We start from the raw sequence: 20,730 nt of genomic DNA on the forward strand, positions 1-20,730 counted from the left end.
TTTGCTTTACAGAAGCTTTCTAGTTTCATGAGGTCCCATTTATCAATTCTTGATCTTAGAGCGTGAACTATTGGAGTTTCTGTTTAGGAAATTTCCCCCTGTGCCAATGAATTCAAGGCTCTTTCCCACTTTCTTTTCTATTAGATTCAGTGTATAGGTTTTATGTTGAGGTCCTTGATCCACTTGGACTTGAGCTTTGTGCAAGATGACAAATATGGATCTATTTTCATTTTTCTACATACAGACAGCCAGTTAGACCAGCACCGTTTATTGAAGATGATTTTTTTTCTATTGTGTATTTTTGGCTTCTTTATCAAAGATCAAGTGTCCATAAGTGTTTGATTTTTCTTTCTGGGTCTTCAATTCTATTCCATTGATCAACGAGTCTGTCTCTGTACCAGAACCATGCAGTTATTATCACTATTGCTCTGTACTAAAGTTTGAGGTCAGAGATGGTGATTCCCCCAGCCGTTCTTTTATTGTTAAGAATTGTTTTCACTATCCTTGATTTTTTTTTTTTTTTTTTTTTTTGCCTTTCTAGATGAATTTGAGAGTTGCCCTTTCCATGTCTTATTGTCATACAGTTCTTTCACTTGTTTGGTTAGAGTTACCCCAAGATATCTTATATTATTGTGGCTATTGTGAAGGAAGTTGTTTCCCTAATTTCTTTCTCAGCCTGTTTATCATTTGTATAAAGGCAGATACCACATACCAAAGTTAAAGCAAGAGCAGGTAAACTATCTAAACAGGCCCATATTGCACAAGGAAATAGAAGTCATTAAAAACCTCCCAACGAAAAAAATCCCATGGCCAGATGAATTTAGTGTAGAATTTTACCAGACCTACAAAGAAGACCTGATACCGATTTTCCTCAAACTATTCCATCGAAACAGAAGGAACATTACCTAACTAATTCTATGAAGCCCCAATTACTCTGATACCTAAACCATACAAGGACCCAACCAAAAAAGCGAACTTCAGACCATGCTTGCTCATGAATATCATGCAAAAATACTCAATAAAATTCTTGCAAACTGAATCCAAGAACACATCAAAACCATCATTCACCACGATCAAGTAGGCTTCATCCCAGGGATGCAGGGTTGATTCTATATAGGAAAATCCATTAACTTAATCCACTATATAAACAAACTCAAAGATCACTCCTTAGATGCAGAAAAATCATTTGACAAAATACAACACCCCTTCATGTTAAAAGTATTGGAGCGATCAGGAATTCAAGGCCCATACCTAAACATAAGAAAAGCTAGTTACTGCAAACCGCCAGCAATATCAAATTAAATGGGACATACTCGAAGCAATCCCACTGAAGTCGAGGACAAGACAAGGATGCCCACTCTCACCATATGTATTCAATATAGTACTGCAAGTGCTAGCTAGAACAATAAGACAACAAAAAGTGATCAAGGGGATACAAATTGGCAAAGAAATAAAGATATCATTATTTGCAGATAATATGATAGTTTATATAAGCAACCCCAAAAATTCTACCATAGAACTTCTCCAGCTGATAAACAACTTAAACAAAGTGGCTGGATATAAAATTAACTCAAATCAGTAGTCTTCTTTGGTCATTTCTAATGCTAAAATTCTGTGACTTGGTTGACAGGTGAAGAAAATGAAGTAAAGTATTCTTCAGTATATATATATATTATGGTTAACACCTTTACTCATAGAACTCATGAGGCAGAGGCAGGCAGATCTATATAAAGTCCCATCCAACCTGGTCTAAACAGTGAGATTCAAACGAGCCATAGTGATATAAGTGTTCAATCTCCAGATCATACAAGGTGCCTGTGGCAGCAGAGAAATGACTCCTAAGCATGGTTCTCTGACTACAGGAATGCGCACAGTTCTTGTATACACACACAAAGAGACAGAAAGAAACACACAGACACGTGCACTGCAATAGGTTAATAAATTGTTTTACAGGGTTTTTTTGTTTGTTTGTTTGTTTTTAAGACAGGGTTTCTCTGTGTAGCCCTGGCTGTCCGGGAACTCACTTTGTAGACCAGGCTGGCCTCGAACTCAGAAATCCGCCTGCCTCTGCCTCCCGAGTGCTGGGATTAAAGGCGTGCACCACCACACCGGTTACAGTTTAATTTTTTAACAAGAATTATTGGCTGATTTTTTCATGTGCCAAATATTAACCCTAAGTGCTAAGGGTACCATATCCAGCTAAACCTGCTGTTTGCCCATATGCATCTTTCATTTTTGTGAAGAAGCCAAACAAAACTCAAGTAATAGTTGGAATACTTTCAAGACTAAGTATCTTTGAAATATGATAATGAGGTATTCTAGCAAGTTCTAAGACAACCAGGGCTACTCAGAGAAACCTTGTCTTTAAAAAAAAAATCTTTATGTGTATATTGACCAAAAATATATTAAAAGTTGTTAACCTTTTACATATATGATATAATCTTTCATTTCTTGAAAAACAAAAAGAAATTATAATATAGGATTATGAAATTATTTGGAAGAAAATACAGTAAAATTTTAGTATTAATTTACTCAAAAGTGAGAATTAAAAGAAACTAGATGTTAGAAGAGACGATAGAGCTTACTTTATGTGCTTTTTCTTATTTGGCTAATGATAGCATCCACTTATTATTAAATAGGAGGGGGGAGAATCAAAATTAGAGTCTACATTAGTTTTCCATAAGTTGTTCATGTTTTCAGTTTTTAATAAATCATTGTCTTATTTTTAAGATTTGATTATTAAACCATTCATACACTTTGTTCATTTCAGCAATGTCTGACCGTCAAGAGAGTGCTCTTATAGAGCTAATGGTCTGTACAATTCGTCAGGCAGCTGAGGCACATCCTCCAGTGGGAAGGGGCACCGGCAAGAGAGTAAGTTTTCAATTAGTAAAAAGCCTATAGTAAACTTACCGATGCCATTAACTCCAGACTCTTGAGACTTTACTGGTGTCTGTATCCCTAAAAATGTTTATGTAAATACAACTTTACATTCGTTATTCTCTGACTTAAGTATATCCTAACAATTGTTAATTCTAGTTTTACATTGTTAAACTAAGCAATTTTTATAATTTGGAAGTCAAAATCATCTTAAATGAAGTCTTATATTCCTCTTAAATTTCTTGGTATGTCATCTGCCAATTTTTTTTTTATGTTAACACTTTCAATTTCTAAACTACCAAATAACATTCTTTTACCATTTCAATTTATTTCTAGGTGCTAACAGCCAAAGAAAGGAAAACTCAAATTGATGATAGGAACAAATTAACTGAACATTTTATCATTACACTTCCTATGTTACTGTCAAAGGTATGTGACATTTTCAGTTTTCTGATAATATGTCCCTGAGTTTGCTTTCATGCACTATTAATGTAATTACTTTTTTTATTTATTTTCTTTGCTCCTTCCTCTAGTATTCTGCAGATGCCGAGAAGGTAGCAAACTTGCTGCAAATTCCACAGTATTTTGATCTAGAAATCTATAGCACAGGTCGGATGGAAAAGGTGAGGCACTCTGAAATTCTTTTGGTAGAGTCATTTTCATTTTTATCTAATCATAGGTTAGTCAACAAATGATGATTTTTAATTTTCATTATTCATCTAAATATCACAGTTTTTCTGTTTTTTTTTTTTTTTTTCCTCTTCAGCACCTGGATGCTTTATTAAAACAAATTAAGTTTGTTGTAGAGAAGCATGTAGAGTCAGATGTCCTAGAAGCCTGCAGTAAAACCTACAGCATTCTATGCAGTGAAGAGTACACCATTCAGAATCGAGTTGATATTGCTCGGAGCCAACTGATTGATGAATTTGTAGATCGATTCAATCATTCTGTAGAAGACCTGTTGCAAGAGGTATGTTATAATATTGATAGTGCATGTAATAATTTTGGCTAATAATTGTTCAGAAGAGCTGATTGTTTGAGTCATTCCCATTTTTCAAAAAAAAAATCTGAAAGTCTCTACCAGTTTCAGAGTTCGCAGTACCACTGGAACAGTGTATCTTATAAAGATCACCCTTCTGCAGTTTACTGTTTTCCTCTTTCAAGAACATCATTTATTTTTTTACTATTTTTATATCTAGGGTCCAATTTTAGTTTGTAAGTTACTGATTTATTATAATGCTCAGGTGACTAGAACATACAAATTAAGTTGATACGCTTGCTCAAGGACGCAACTCTTGAGAGCCTGGGAATTTTTTGCGTTTATGGAGTGGTTTCTACATCATGCTCTTTCTTTCTTATCTGTAGTGCATGCTGTGATGCTCCTTAGACGTTTATAGAACTGATTTTTTAAAAGAATTTTGTGATTTTTTTTTAAACATGACAATTTTTTCTTGTTGCTAAGTATAATTTTATTTATTTATTATTGGTTATTTTATTTATTTACATTTCCAATGTTATTTCCCCTTCCCGGTTTCCCCTCTGTAAGCCTCCTATCCCTTTCCCCCTTCCCCTCCTCCGCCCACCCACTCCCACCTCATCACCCTAGCATCATTTTGTTCCCCTTTGTAACTAAGACTGAAGCATCCACACTTTGGACCATACTTTTTCTAAAGCTATAGAAGATCATCAGGAAAGTCTTAAATAATCTTTAAACCTTTTTCAAGATAAGACTAGCTCAAGTAGTAACTGATGTGTGTGCTCCTGAGGAAGGCCCAATATTCAGTCTTTCGTACTGAAAGTCAGAGTGTACTAGCTAGAGCTTTAAATACTCTCACATAGAATTGTGATTTCAGGAATTTACAAAAGTGTATAAAATCACAATTATATTATTTAAGCAGCAGGAGTTGCTTATGTGTAGATATGGCAGTTATAATTTTTTTATTTCTTTTTATCTGTAGTGAATATACTATTTTATGTAACAGATTTTAGGCAGTTAAGCATTAAAAGGCTGTAATGTGAATTTGAGTTGCTATGACAATGCAGTTGATTCTACTTTTTTATTTCTAGGGTGAAGAAGCTGATGATGATGACATCTACAATGTTCTCTCCACCTTAAAGCGTTTAACTTCATTTCACAAGTATGTCATAGTGTATCGGCCAGTGAATACACTGAATGTAATATTTGACTTCTTACAAAAGTGATGTATTTCCGAATATCAAAGTATAACAAATTTTGTTCATTCAGATTGTCTCTGAATTTTATTATGTTTAATTACTAGTGTCATGAGATTTATTATTAATTTACTGAAAACTAATATTTAAGTACCAGATGTACTGTAAGCACTTTAATCAGTTCATATTATTTAACAAACTAAGTGGACTTATTTAATATTCTAGAATTTTATGAGTAATTTTCAACTGATGGTATTTACAGCCTCGCTATGGAAGAACTAAGATTGATAGGAAGGTTGAGAAACATTTGGAGAAGTCACGCAACTCAGTCTTCTGGCCTGGCAGGTCCTGGCTTTCTTTTCTCACTGTGCCGACAGGACAGTTGGGTTTGATTACGGATATGAAAGGTGCACATACGGTGTGCTTTTACTCTATAGTCCACATATCCCTGGAATGAGTGTTACCTTCTCCACAAAGGAAGAGAAAGAGAATTGTTGTCACTTTTGACAATAATTCTAAAATGTAGGGTTTCAGTTGAGTGTGGTAGTGACCACCACTATTTCCACCTACCTTAAAGGGAAAAGAAAAGGCTCAGCTCAAGAGATGGAGGCTACCTTGTGCGACATAACTATGTAGTGAGATCTCGTTTCTATGGATGAGTGAAATGAAGGAAAAGAAATGAAAAACAGAAAATTCGAATTCTTTTCATATAATTAAACTTATTGGAACCACTTTTGAAACTAAACTCCTATTTTAAAACATACCTTGTCATTAATGATAAAAATTGACAGTCATAGTCAAAAAACTGACTTAATAATGTAGCTCAAATTTTTCCCTTCAGAGCCAGGCCATGTAGCCTCAAGGCAGGATGTACTGGCTGCACTACATCTGCACTATACAATGAGTCCTGACAAGGATCTCCTTTGGAAGTCTGAAGGCCATAGAGATGGCTACACAATGGATTTTAAGTTTTCTCATATTTTCTATCCTCCTAATTCTGTCCATTTGATGACAGCAAATTTCTTTTTCAAATATACACATGTAATTATATATTTTAAACTGTTAAAGGGTTTTTAAAAAATACACTTTTAAATGTAGTAAAGTTGCATTTGTATGCACTATGAATTTAGATTAACCATCTTAGTGGAAACGACATTAAATGTACTACTAGTGATTTATTTAATGTACTCTTTACTTACCCATCAGCTCTTGTTTCATTCTTTGTTTCTCTTTCACATTTGAATGTTTCCTTTATGGGTCTTATTCAGTTCTACAAGAAAATGAAATATTTCTTTGTTGTTCTCTTACTAAAATTAAACTCAAGTTTAAATTGTCTTTTATTCTAGATTAAGATTAAAATTAAAACTTTTGTTTATTTTAGTGCTCATGATCTCACTAAATGGGATCTATTTGGTAATTGCTACAGACTATTGAAGACTGGAATTGAACATGGAGCTATGCCAGAACAGGTAGGGAATTTTTAATATTCTTTCTGTGATTTGGGAAGTGATACTTAGGAATCAAAGATTTTCCAAACCCTGTTGCAGAAAATAACTGATAATCTGTAATACAGTTAGCTCCTTTGACAGTTATTGTCCTAGTGATTGTAACTATTAGGTATGTCTTATATTGAAATGTTTAATATAAGAAAAGACAAACTAGTTCTATAACAGTATATCTTTTAAAATTAATGTTAAGGTAAACAATGGTGGAAAACTATTAATTTCTGTAGTATATTTCTGCATACTGGTTTTAGGCATTGTTGTAAATACTGATGGCACCGGACCTTCATTAAACATGGCTTAATTTTGTTTAAATGCCTATCGTACGTATTAGAACTTCTTGTATTCACATTCATGTTGGAAAGAAAAGGACAAGAATTTTTTTGCCTAATCTGAGACTTAAGTAATTATCTTAATTCTATTTGTGGAATAGAAGACTTACTTTATATATTATATATTATAGATTTTCATGAGACATAACCTTATATTTATTGGTAATGCTTAGGGATTATCTGGTTCATTCCCATTTGAGAGGGAAGTTTTCATGATACCTTATTATTCTTAAGGTGATTAGAATTTCAAGAAATAGAATGAAATGATATTTTATATTAAAAGTCACAAAACATAGGTATGATGACATCTGTGTTTCAAACAACTTTGAAGAGTGTAGGAATGCCAGTCAAGACTCCATCACTAAATGTTTCTAATGTATAAAATAAAGAATAAACCGCAACCAAACAAAAGCTTCTTAAAAGCAGTATTTTATTAGTAGAATAATTATTTCAGTTGTGTAACATGATTTAGTGGCAGAGCACTTGCCTACTGTGTACAATACCTTGGATTTGATTCCTAAAACTACAAAAAGTGAAAATTAAAAATGATTTAAACTTTCTTGATCCCACTTTTAGTAAACACAGTATTCCTAACTAGTTACTCTTCTTTGATTTGTGGAAAGAGGATAAAATCTGGGGGAAATGTATCACATTTTATGAATCGACAGGAAAATGAAGTTTGAAGCTATTTTCTTCATACACTTGTTGAAGCTAAACTCAGATTTTTCTTCCACTACAGAATAAACTAATTACACACTAATTACACATTAACTAATGTGTTCACTTAATTGTGGCAAATGACTAAATATTTAACAAATTGTTTACTTCATTTATTAATATACTTCAGTTTTCTATTCTGTCTTCATGTTACTTTGCAGTGACCTAAATATAACTCACTCATATTTTCAAGCTGTTTCTTACAAAAGTAGTAAAGGTATTCTTTTGGTTTTTTTCTTTTCTTCCTCAAGGAAAGAATAAAACTAACACATTTCTGTTTAATGGGATTATAAACCTGTCAACATTTATTTTTAATTCACAATGCCATCATTAGTGTCTTAGCCACTGCTCTCATGACAGTCTTCATGATCCTATATTCTGCCCTTACCACCGATTAGGTGTTCTTTTTCTTCTGTTTATATGTCTTGACTTTTCTTAGATTCCTCTTCTGAGTCTTTAACCAGATGTCTGACGTTTGAAAGCATGACTGCTAGATTGTGTTCTTGTGCATGTTTACAGCTTTTACAAACACCTCCTAGGATACATAGAATTGAATGAAAACACTACCCAACTAATTCCTATGATTGTTTAAGTTCCCCTTTTCAGATTCCAGCTTTTGCTTTTATCTAGAGTCCAGAGATTCCCACTGAGATTTCTTCCTCTGAGCAGGACCTCCAAGTACTACCAAGCTTTTGCTAACGTCAGCCCGTCAGTTCTGCTCAGTGGTTGGGATGTGTCTGAAGACTAACTCTCTAGTTGTGTGGGAGGACTATATTTACCCTACCCTTGACTGTTTGTTTCCATTAGCTAAGCATCGCTAGTTGTACTCTTCAGGAGTGGCAGAATTTGGCGTTTGAGAGGAGGGGAGTCTCTCATAGTGATTTGTCATTTCTAATACCAGTAATATTTTAGATGTCACAGTTTCAGGATAAATGAATGACCAAAAAATTTAAATTTACCTGTTCTAAGATTTTTTTGGTATTCTAATTATTTTTAAGTCATATTAAAAAGATGTTCTTAGAGGAAAACATGCTTTCTTTCATTACCTTCATGTCTATTTTTTTCACACTTTTGCACTTTACATTCTATATTTACTACATGCATAAGTATATGTAAAAGTAATATAAACATCATTTACATCAGTCACTCCCAATCCAGAATAACATAGGAGTTACTTGCTCTAACTTTCTTGTCACTTTAAATAAGAAGCCTTTATGTTTTATGACACTGTTATTCTGAAAAATGCCAGCTAGTTGTTTGATAAACTATTCTCAATTAATTTTATCTGGTTGTGGTATATTTCTATTTGGATTACACATTCTTGCAGGAATGAATATTAGGTGATATTCTATCCTCAGTGTATTATATTGAGGCACATTGGTACTGAATATGAACAAAGTATTTTGTACCATTATTACATGTGCTAATAAAAGAGGAAGAAGAACAAAAAGAAACATAATCTCAATTTGTTCACTATTAGTGATATTAGATCACTTGGTTGAGATTGAATCTATCAAATTTTCCCTATATAGTTACATTGTCCTTTGTAATTCATAAGCTTTCAAAAAGTTCTTTAAAAGTGTATAAATAATACTGTTTCTTTGCAAAGTTTGACATTGTCTGAATCTGCTTTCATGATCATAAAACAGTTTCTAAAATAATCACTTTAATTTTCATTTTGTATTTGTTTGATATCCTAGCATAAGGAAAAACTGTCTCTTAATTCATTTATTCATTTTTGTATTTCAAAATATTTTTTATTTTAATATCCATATACTATTACTTTATATTTCATCATTATTGGTACTTATTTTGTTTCTTGTATTTTTGCAGATTTGTAAGTTCTTATGCTCTTTTCAAACAAGCTTCTATATGCTTTTTGAGCACTTATAGTAATCAGGATATATTTAAGCCACCTGTGCGAATAAATTCTTAACAATAAGAAGTATTTTAAAGTATGTTGGTGCTATAAAACAGCTAGTATTTACTGTAAAGAAACCAAATGTTCTAAATTACTTTATCTCCTCATACAATTTCTTTTAAAGTAAAAGCAAAAAAATTTTCAAAGTTATCCCTTTTTATTTGTTGCCTTGTGCCTATTTCTTACTGGTATTGACTTTATAAGCCAGTCACGCAACAAACCTGACAACCTAAGTGTGATTGCTCTAGAAAAGGGAGAGAACTGAGTCTGCAGGCTGACCTCTGACTTCCACCTGTATGCCATGGCATGTGCACACCCAGACACATACACAAAATATATACATATATGTGAGAAATACTCTTGATTAGCATCTGAGAAAAATAAAACTCTGCATTAATGTATAATTTTCATAGCTCCAAGAAGACCTTAAAAGTTTGAAAATCAGTAAAGATCATTTATAGTATTTACTACCAAGCAAAATTAAAAAAACAGTTGAGGCCAGGTGTGGCTAGCATACCTTTAATCATAGTTCTTACATTAATTCTCAGCTAGCCCTGTCTACATAAGTTCTACATGGCTTGAACTCTATCTAAAACAAAACAAAGATAAGGAGTTATATGCTAGTAATGTGGGGACTCTCCAATCCTCATTCAAACTTAATTATAACTTGAGAGGCAGAGGCAGGCATCTATCTGTGAGTTTCAGGCTAGCCTGATCTACAAAGTAAATTCCAGGACTACTCAGTGAGACCGGGGGGGGGGGGGGGGGGGGACAGAGAGAGAAGAAGGAGGAGGAGGGAGGGAGGAAGGGAGGGAAAGAGAAAGAAAGAGGAGAGAAAAAGAGAGACAGACAGATTTTCAATAAACTGAGTGTTATTTTAAGCCTTTACATATATTTATATGTTGTAAGCTGTATAAGATACATATAATTTATATATTTATTTATATACCACTAATAAAACTGAAACATGGAAAGTAATGTGCTTAAGGCCACATAGATACAGCACACATACTAAAATCAAGCTTTCAAATTGCTTTCATTTGCTTTTCATTTTTCTAAATAATATGCTATAGCATTTGGTAGCCCAGGCTATGTTTCCACTCTTCCCATGCTTTCTTTTCCCTTACCCCATGCCCTCTGATGTTTGCTCCATATAAAAAAATTTTTTGTATTGATCTTTTTTTTCCCCAAATATCTTTTGGGCTGTTTCAATAGGAACTGTGGGGAGAGATTAGATGCTGGTACTTAACCCGTCATCATGAACTGGAAATCACCACATTATTCAGACTGAACATAATATAGGGGGTGAGTTTAATTTAAGTCAGGTTATTAATTTTGGATAGATTTGGCTTATTGTATATGTTGTTAAGAATCATACTTTCTGAGAAGACTGCACACTTACTGAGTTAGAACTTATTTCAGACACATATTTCTGATTTTTTCCTCACACCTGGCCATACCAAAAACTTTTAAGTCATAGTTTCAATTTTTTTGTTTGTTGGATTTTTGTGTTTGTATGTTTGGGTTTTTTGTTTTGGGAGGTTTGGGGTTTTTTTTCTTTTTGGCTTTTGGGTTTTTTGTTCATTTTGAATCAGCTGTAGTCTATTTCTAGCCTAGCCGCAAACTCATGGAAATCTTCCTGCTGTGGCCTACCAGTTGCTACAAGTATAGGCATGTGTTATCATGCCTACTTCATTCGTTGACTTTATGACAGAAAAGCAGTTCCTTCTAGGTCTAAGGATAAGCTTTTGTCTAATTGTGCTAAAACACAATTGGATTTCAAGATGCAAAGCAAAAGAACCATAATCAACCTTCCGCACACCTTGTACAACAATTAGCAGATCAAACATGATGATGCATGCCTGTATTCTCAGCTACTTAGAAACCTAAGGCTGGAGGATCACTCAAACCAGGTTGGGGACAACCTAAACAACATAGCAAGGTGCCTGTGTCAAGATAAAATTATAAACAGTCAGATTATAAACTTAAAAATCAAACCAGTTACAGTAAACTTATTTTAAAAATATGAGTTGTGGGCCAGCCAAAAACTGGGAGTTTGGGTTAACTAAGATTTCTCAGAAGCCTGTGTAGTTTCACAGGCCTATAATCTCAGCTGCTAAAGTGACTGATCTAAGAGGATTACAAATTGAGGATTAGCCTTGGCTATAAATGGTAAGCCTGGGCAATGTTGAGACCCTGTCTCAAGATGAAGAATACAAAGAGAATTGAGGGTCGGGATACATAGCTCAGTTGTAGAGAAAGAACTTGCCTATCACACACATGACTATAATTTTTTTTTTTTAATGCTGATTCCAGATTGACTGCATGAGGAGACACCACCACCACCTTTTTACAGGGGGGGCAAATGAAATCTGGAATGGTGAAAAACAGTCTTGTAGATCAGAGTATTAGCCCAGAGCTCCAAGTTACATGACTGCCAAAAATTAAAGTTTAAAATAAATGTCACTGGAGGCTGGAGAATAGACTGAGTGGTTAGGAATACTGGCTGCTCTTCCAGAGGAAACCAGTTTAGTTCCCAATAATCATGTGACAATTCACAGCCATTTATACTTCTAGTTCTAAGAGATCAGACACTCTCTCCTTAGTAGACATCAGTGTATAGACAAACATGCAAGGAAAGTACCCATACACATGAAATAAAATTTATGAAAGCAAATTACTTTTTTCTTAATATTTGGTGGAACATAAATAGTTATATTTAAGAATCCTATAGGGCAAACTGGGCAGTGGTGGCGCTTGCCTTTAATCCCAGCACTTGGGAGGCAGAGGCAGGCAGGTTTCTGAGTTCAATGCCAGCAGGGCTATACAGAGAAATCCTATCGGGGGGGGAGGAGGGGAAAGAATCCTATAGGACATGACTACAGTGAAGAATATATCTCAGAAGACATGTAGTGGAACACCAGTTATAAAAATCTTATAAACAGCAAAATCACATATGTCATCATATGTGTTTGTGATTTAAAAATAAAAACAACTGCTTTTTCAGAGCAAGGGCATAACATACATGAATTATAATAGACTGGTTGGCCAGCATGTCAACTATAGGCAAAATGCTTCAGGTAGATGCAGAGTTAGTAATACCATTTTAGTGGTCCTTAAACTAGGAATCCATTCAGTGCTTTGTTTTGTTGACTTTTACATTGTTACTATTTTTTAAAGTGCCATATATTCATTTAAAAAGCTAACAAAGTCTGACATGGTGCTGTATGCCTGTATTCAAGCACTTGGAGAGTAGGTAGAAACAGGAGAATCAAAGCCTCAGCTGCATTAAACCATATCTCCAAAACAAACAAAAAAGCCAAGATCTGAGATTATGAGATTGATTGCCCAGTCTATATGAGGTCTCAAGACTGCCAATAAATAAATTAAACCAGGATCATGAAAAAAATCTAATGAACAAGTGGTCTGGAGAGATGGCTCAGTGGCTAAGAGCATTGACAATTTGTGCAGAGCTCCTAGTTCAGTTCTCAGCAACCACATAGTGGTTCACAGTCATCCATAGCGCCCTCTTCTGGTGTGTCTGAAGACAGCGACAGTGTACTCATTTAAAAATATATATAAACTAGCAAGGCTGCAAAGATGACTGCAGCAGTTGACATGCTCTGGCAGAGGATCTGAGTTCAGTGTCAGTCCCCTCACAGTGCCGTCTGTAGCTTCAGTTCCAGAAGGCCTGATTGTTATTTCTAGTTTCCAGTGTTACTTACCCAGCATGCCTGTGGTTTTCATTCATGGATAACATGTAGACAAACACTCGCATCCATAAAATAAAAATGTGTTTTTTAAACACATTTTTAGTCAACAATTAAGCTATTTATCTTTGTTATTAGCTTGTGATTTTTATAAGTACCATATAATAATGTCACTCTTCTACCAAATGACTTATTGTGTGTTTCCTAACACTTTAAGATAGGTTTCAGATTTTCCTGCTAATAGTAAGATAATCACTATATTGCCCAAAGGAAAATTCTTCTGAAAATAAAAAGGGTTACTATTAATTACTGTGGAACGAAACTGAGACCTAAGTATGGACAGGATGTGTGTTCACCCATATGTAAAGTCATCTGTGAGCTAGCTTCTGCTTACTCACATGGTTATGGCTATACTTAAATCCTAGGGAAACCTGGTTGCCCTTTACCAACAAAGCTTACTTTCCAATTTCCATTCCTCTTCCTGTTTTTACATTATTACAAGAATAGTTTGTGTATTTTTTTTCAGATCCCTGGTACTGCATGTTCTTAGCATATACTAATGATAAAAATCACTAAATCTTATCACTAAAGATAAAAATAAATTGAAACTATAATTAAAAACAGGCTTAAGGTAAATGGTTGCTTCTCTGGAAAGTTGGATTTTTGGGGGTTTTTGCTTGCTTGCTTGCCTTTTTCTTTTTTTTTTCCCCCTTCCTAGCGTTATCTTCTCTTGCTAGTTAAGTTGTGAGCATCTCTTTTTGCATCTTAACACTCAACCCTGAGTTATGTATACTTAATTAAAGACTATCTATTTATTATGTATACAGTGTCCTGTCTACATTATGTGAGCACACCAGAAGAGAGCACCAGATCACATTATAGATGGGAATGAACCCCATGTGGTTGCTGGGATTTGAACTCAGGACCTCTGGAAGAGCAGTCAGTGCTCTTAACCTCTGAGCTGTATCTCCAGCCTTGAGTGTGTATACTTGGTTAGACCAATTATTGTGTCTAGTGTTGATGCTTATTTGACTTTCTATTTGATTGGAATTCATGTTTAAGCTCTTCTGTTTGGCAGAAAGCTGAGATCTTAATAAATAACTACTTCAAAAGCCACAAGAATTTAGATAATATTTGCTAACCTTTTATTTTAATATTTTAGTGGCTACTATGGTATAACACTTGAGTATTGTCCAAGTGGATACTAGTCTATGTCCTTTATAAATTTATATATCAAATTGTTTATATGGTTCCCTTTTCTCATTCTTTGCCTTTTTTGTTTGTTTTTCTGTAAACTTTTCAAACTGATACACAAACTAGAACATATACAGGAATGAAGTGATATCTGCCTGTTTCTTTATCTCAAGATTATTAGCAGAACTTGTTCATTGAGTCTTTTGAGAAAATCACTTAAATAGGAAGGAAGAAGTTACTTTAGATATGGCATAGATTGTGTTTGTGGAGAAGTTAGTGGTGCATTTGAATGCTTTAATATTAGACCTAAAGTCATATAATGTGCACTCCTAGTCCCATATTCTTCCCACTGTATGCCAAGCCTTCTTTTTGACAGTAGTGTATATAGAGAGATTTCAAAATTAATGTATTTGCACTGAATTTTTTATTGATTTTTTTCACCCTTTTTTGGACACTTGAAACTTAGAAGTTTGAAAGTAATATCTCAGCATATCATGGGTTAAATGTGAACTAATCTGATTTCTAGTTCATTCTTTGGGAAGTCTTAACTGTATAAAAACTAGAGTTAAACCTTTTTTTTTGTTGGTTTTTTTTGTTGTTGTTGTTGGTTTTTTGTTTTGTTTTGTTTTTTGTTTTTGGGGGGTTTTGTTGGTTTTTTTTTTTTTTTCAAGACATGGTTTCTCTGTGTAGCTCTGGCTGTCCTGGAACTCACTTTGTAGACCAGGCTGGCCTCGAACTCAGAAATCCGCCTGCCTCTGCCTCCCGAATGCTGGGATTAAAGGCGTGCGCCACCACCGCCCGGCGAGTTAACCTTTATGGACTGTAATTTTGTATTGGAATATTCCATACTTCTGATTGTCTATTTGAACTTACACGATCTGGCCATTGTGTGAATGTCCTACTGCATTACATACTTCTCTCTCAATGACCTATAGAACTTTAAGTATTGTTCCACTCCACTGAATTACTCAGTTTTTGTTTGATTTTTTAAATTTATTTATTGTATGTTTATCAGTGCTCTATCCGTGAGTATACTTGCATGCCAAAAGAGGGCATCAGATCACATTACAGATGGTTGTGAACAACAATGTGTGTGCTGGGACTTGAACTCAGGACCTTTAGAAGTGCAGCCAATGCTCTTAGATGCTGAGCCACTTCTCTGGCTCTAGAATTGCTAATTTTTTAAAAATCACTTTTGTATGTTTGTGCTTTTCCTGACCGTTTCTTTTTTTCTTTTTTCTTTTTTTTTTTTTTTTTTGTTATTTACATTTCAAATGTTATCTCCCCCCCCCACCCCCCGCTTCCTGGTTTCCCCTCAGCAAACTCCCTATCTGATCCCCCCTCTTCCCTGCTTTTATGAGGGTACTCTCCCATCCACCCACCCACTCCCGCCTAACTGCCCTAGCATTCACCTATACCGGGTCATCAAGCCTTCATAGGACCATGGGCCTCCCCTCCCATTGATGCCAGATAAGGCAATCCTCTGCTACATATCCAACTGGAGCCATGGATCCCTCCTTGTGTACTCTATGGTGGTTTAGTCCCTGGGAGCTCTGGAGGGATCTGGTTGGTTGATACTGTTGTTCTTCCTAATTCAGCTCCTTCAGTCCTTCCCCTAACTTCTCCATTGGGGTCCCTGTGCTCTGTCTGATGGTTGACTGGGAGCATCTGCATCTGTATTGGTCAGGCTCTGGCAGAGCCTCTCAGGGGACTACTATACCGGGCTCTGGCAGCACATGCTTCTTGGCATCAGCAATAGTGCCTGGGTTTGGTGTTTCCAGATGGGGGTGGATCCCCAGGTGGGGCAGTTTCTGGATGGCCTTTCCTTCAGTCTCTGCTTCACTCTTTGTCCCTGCATTTCCTTTAGACAGGAGCAATTCTGGGTTAATATTTTGGAGATGGGTAGGTGGCCCCATCCCTATATTAGGGGCCATGCCTAACCTTTAGATATGTTCTCTACATGTTCTCTCTCCCCTTTGTTGGATATTTCAGCTAATGTCATCCCCGTGGGGTTGGGAGCCTCTTGCTTCCTGGCATCTGGGACTTTCTATTCCCCCGCTGCTACACAGCTCCTGACCCTCTGTACTACTCCGCTGTCTCCTCCCACACCTTATCCTGCCCCCCTTTTCCCTCCCCCTCCTCTCTTCATCCCAGTTCCCTCCCTCCCTTTACCTCCTGTGATTATTTTGTTGCACCTTCTAAGTAGGACTGAAGCATCCATATTTTGGTCTTCCTTCTTGAGCTTCATATGGTCTGTGAGTTGTATCGTGGGTATTCCAAGCTTTTTTCCTAATATCCACTTATCAGTGAGTTCATACGTCTGTGTTCTTTAGTGACTGGATTATCTCACTCAAGATGATATTTTCTAAATTCCATCCATTTGCCTGTGAATTTCATGAAGTCATTGTTTTTAATAACTAAGTAGTACTCCATTGTGTAAATGTACCATATTTTCTGTATCCATTCTTCTGCTGAGGGACATCTGAGTTGTTTCCACCTTCAGGCTATTATAAACAGGGCTGCTATGAACACAGTGGAGCATGTGTCCATGTTATATGTTGGAGCACCTTTTAGGTATATGTTGGTATCTTTTGCTCAGGAGTTACGGTATAGCTGAGTCCTCAGAACTATTTCCAATTTTCTGAGAAACCGCAAGACTGTTGTTATTGTATCAGCTTGCAATCCTACCAACAATGGCGGAGTGTTTATTTCTCCACATCCTCACCAGCAGCTGCTGTCACCTGACTTTTTGATCTTAGCTGTTCTGATTGATGTGACACACAATCTCGGGTTTTGATTTGCATTTCCCTGTTGGCTAAGGTTGTTGAACATTTCTTCTGGTGCTTCTCGGCCATTTCAGATTCCTCAGTTGAGAATTGTTTAGCTCTGTACCCCATTTTTAATAGGGTTATTTGGTTCTCAAGAGTCTAACTTCCTGAGTTCTTTGTATATGTTGGATATTAGCCCTCTATCAAATGGTAAAGATTTTTTTCCCAATCTGTAGGTTGCCAATTTGGCTTTGCCTTACAGAGGCTTTTCAATTTTATGAGATCCCATTTGTGTACTGTTGGTCTTAGAGCCTGAGCCACTGGTGTTCTGTTCAGGAAATTTTTCTCTATGCCGATACGTTTGAGTTTATGTAGAGGTCTTTGATCTACTTGGACTTGAACTTTGTACAAGGAGGTAAGAATGAATCAATTTGCATTCTTGTACATGCCTACTGCCACGTGAGCCAGCACCATTTGTTGAATATGCTGTCTTTTTTTCACTGCATGGTTTTGACTTCTTTGTCAAAGATCAGGTGACTATAGGTGTGTGGTTTAAGTCTGGGTCTTTTATTCTATTCCATTGTCTCTCTATACCAGTACCAGGCGGTTTTGTCACTATTGCTCTGTAGTAAAGCTTGAGATCAGGGATAGTGATTCCCCCAGAAGTTCTTTTTTTGTGGAAAATGGTTTTGCTCTCCTGGTTTTTTGGTTATTCTAGATGAATTTGAGAATTGTTCTTTTAAGATCAGTAAAGAATTGAGTTGGAATTTTGATGGGGATTGCATTGAATCTGTAGATTGCTTTTGGTAAGATGGCCATTTTTACTTTGTTAATCCTGCCAATCCATGAGCATGGGAAATCTTTCCATCTTCTGAGGTCTTCTTCAATATCTTTCTTCAGAGACTTGAATTTCTTGTACAGATCTTTCACTTGCTTGGTTAGAGTCACAGCAAGATATTTTACATTATTTGTGACTATTGTGAAGTGTGTCATTTCCCTAATTTTTTTCTCAGCCCATTTATCCTTTGAGTAGAGGAAGGCTAATTCCTCTACTCAATTTTATATTTAGCACTTTGACTCCTCCCAAATTTCCACCTGAGAACTCCTACAGCTGATAAACAACTTCAGCAAAGGAGCTGGATATAAAATTAACTTCCAGGCATTTCTTTAAGAAAAAGATGTTACTACAGGTTTAATTCTTTGTCACTTTTTTTAATTTAATACATAATGATACTTTTTATGTTTACTTACAGTTTTTAAATGTATATAGATTTTTTTGTCACCACCACAATAATAATATAAATGTGTCACCATCACACACAATTGCATTCTATTGTCCCTTTGCTTTCTCACACACTTATAATTTGAGCACCACCAGTCTATTTCATTACTATACTTTTATCATTTTGAAGTTCAAAAAAGTAACCATACAGTACAGAATCCCTTAGGGCCTAGTGTGTTTCACTCAGCATAATGTCTCTAAGGTTAATCCAAAATGGTTTTGTGAACCAATAGTTGCTTCGTTTACTTTTACCTCTCAAAATTAAGACAGTTATGAGAATTTGTGTATGGATTTTTATCAACGTAGTTTTCATTTCTGTAAAAGAAATACCGGTGAATGCAACTACTAGGTCTTTTCTGTGTTTCACTTTATTTTCCGCCAAGCTGTTCTAGTGGCTGACTACATACGTTACTACCCTTAAGGGATGAGAGATGTGATGCTCTGCATCTAACCTACATTGATCTTGTCAGTAACCTTTACCTTAACTGTTCTACTTAGTATGCAGTAACATCTACCTGTGCTCAACTCAGGATATATTTGACTAATTCTAATGATTTTAAACATTTATCATCATCTTCTTTGACAACTATATTGATTATTAATTCACATTTGAGGGCTGTTTTTAGTGGTGTTGTCACTCATTTAAACCCCAGATTTAACTGCTAGGAAACTGAACGGCAGTTATTATAAAGAGACTGGTATTTTATTTGTTTCCATTTTTTTTGTCATGTGCAAACTAACTATATTTGATTCTCTTCTTAAGGTCTCTAAACATAAAGATTAAAATGGTTATTGGCTGATAAATTTTTCACAGTTTTAAATATTTTCTACACACACAGACACTATATTGTACATGAGTGTTGCACATAATTATTTTCATTCTTATTTTCTATATTATTGATTCAAGCTTCATTTTCTATACAAATTCAGTTTTTTTTAACTTAAATAGTCTAGAATCTTATATCTTGTCCTCATTTTTATCACTAATTCAGTATACTTTTAAGATATATGGTATTAAATCAGACTGGAAAAACTAGCCTGTAATCCCAACACTTTTTATATATAGGCAGGATGATGAAAAATTCAAGGTTAGTGGGCAGTGGTAACATACTCTTTAATCCCAGCACTCATGAGGTAGAGGTAAGTGGCTCTCTTGAGTTTGAGGACAGCCAGGGCCACACACACACACGACAAAACAAAAATAGTTCAGGGTTATCTTTGTCTACATAGCAAATTTTAGATCATCTTGAGCTAAAACAAAACAAAAATAACGTATCATGAAGTGGGGGAAGTTGAGTGATTCTTACTTTCTCAGTTTGCTAATGAGAAATTAAAAGGCCATTATATACTTTCCATTATAAAATTATCAGAATGTTCTAGTAACAATTTTATGTTGACTAATTTAATGCTAGCTTCTATAATAGCTAATATCAATTTTTTGAACAATTTCAATATAGAAATATATGTCAGTATAGGAAAAATGCACTGTAAAGTACATTTAAGGAGTAGAGTATAATTGTCTTAACAGTCATTCTGAGCCCCAAAGTTCCTGGACTTTGGTGTCTAGCAAGTATAAGACTAAGAAATAAATGATATAGGATGCATTCCAGCTTAATGTACCCAAAAATGTTTCCTACAAATTAGTGTTTTCTTCCCAGGAAGAGCAAATATGAGAACAAAGGAAAGAACTGAAGGAAAATCTTTGATACTTGTTATTTACCACAACAGTGGTCTTTTCAGCTAGACAGTGTTAACAAAGTTAAGGCACATAGAAAAATCTTCAATGGTGCTGGCACAACTGGTGGTTATCATGTAGAAGAATTCGAATTGATCCATTCTTATCTCCTTATACAAAGCTCAAGTCTAAGTGGATCAAAGAACTCTACATAAAACCAGAGACACTGAAATTTTTTTATCTCAGTTTTTTAAATTAGATATTTTCTTTATATACATTTCAAATGCTATCCCAAAAGTTCCCTATACCCTCCCCCCCCACCCCTGCCATGCTCCTCTACCCACCCACTCCCACTCTTGGCCCTGGCGTTCGTTCCCCTGTACTGGGGCATATACGTTTGCAAGAGCAAGGGACCTCTCTTCCCGATAATGGTCAACTAGGCCATCTTCTGCTACATATGCAGCTAGAGACACGAGCTCTGGGGGTGCTGGTTAGTTCATATTGTTGCTCCACCTATAGGGTTGCAGACACCTTCAGCTCCTTGGGTGCTTTCTCTAGCTTCTCCATTGGGGGCCCT

General features: G+C 35.4%; 1 protein-coding gene across 7 annotated transcripts in view; it reads left to right on the forward strand.

Moving 5' to 3' along the window:
* Stag1 (STAG1 cohesin complex component) overlaps positions 1-20,730 on the forward strand; it is a 321,639-nt gene that overhangs the window by 247,344 nt on the left and 53,565 nt on the right. For all 7 annotated transcript variants that reach the window (XM_021171587.2, XM_021171588.3, XM_085827945.1 and 4 more), the window contains 6 exons: positions 2,771-2,874; positions 3,217-3,309; positions 3,414-3,503; positions 3,647-3,850; positions 4,948-5,018; positions 6,434-6,521. In XM_021171587.2, coding sequence (XP_021027246.1) covers positions 2,771-2,874; positions 3,217-3,309; positions 3,414-3,503; positions 3,647-3,850; positions 4,948-5,018; positions 6,434-6,521 — 650 coding nt within the window. The remainder of the gene's footprint in view (positions 1-2,770; positions 2,875-3,216; positions 3,310-3,413; positions 3,504-3,646; positions 3,851-4,947; positions 5,019-6,433; positions 6,522-20,730) is intronic.

The sequence above is a fragment of the Mus caroli genome, unplaced genomic scaffold (genome assembly GCF_978045245.1).
Source record: "Mus caroli unplaced genomic scaffold, Mus_caroli_1 scaffold_11, whole genome shotgun sequence".
In the NCBI taxonomy this organism is placed as follows: Eukaryota; Metazoa; Chordata; class Mammalia; order Rodentia; family Muridae; genus Mus; species Mus caroli.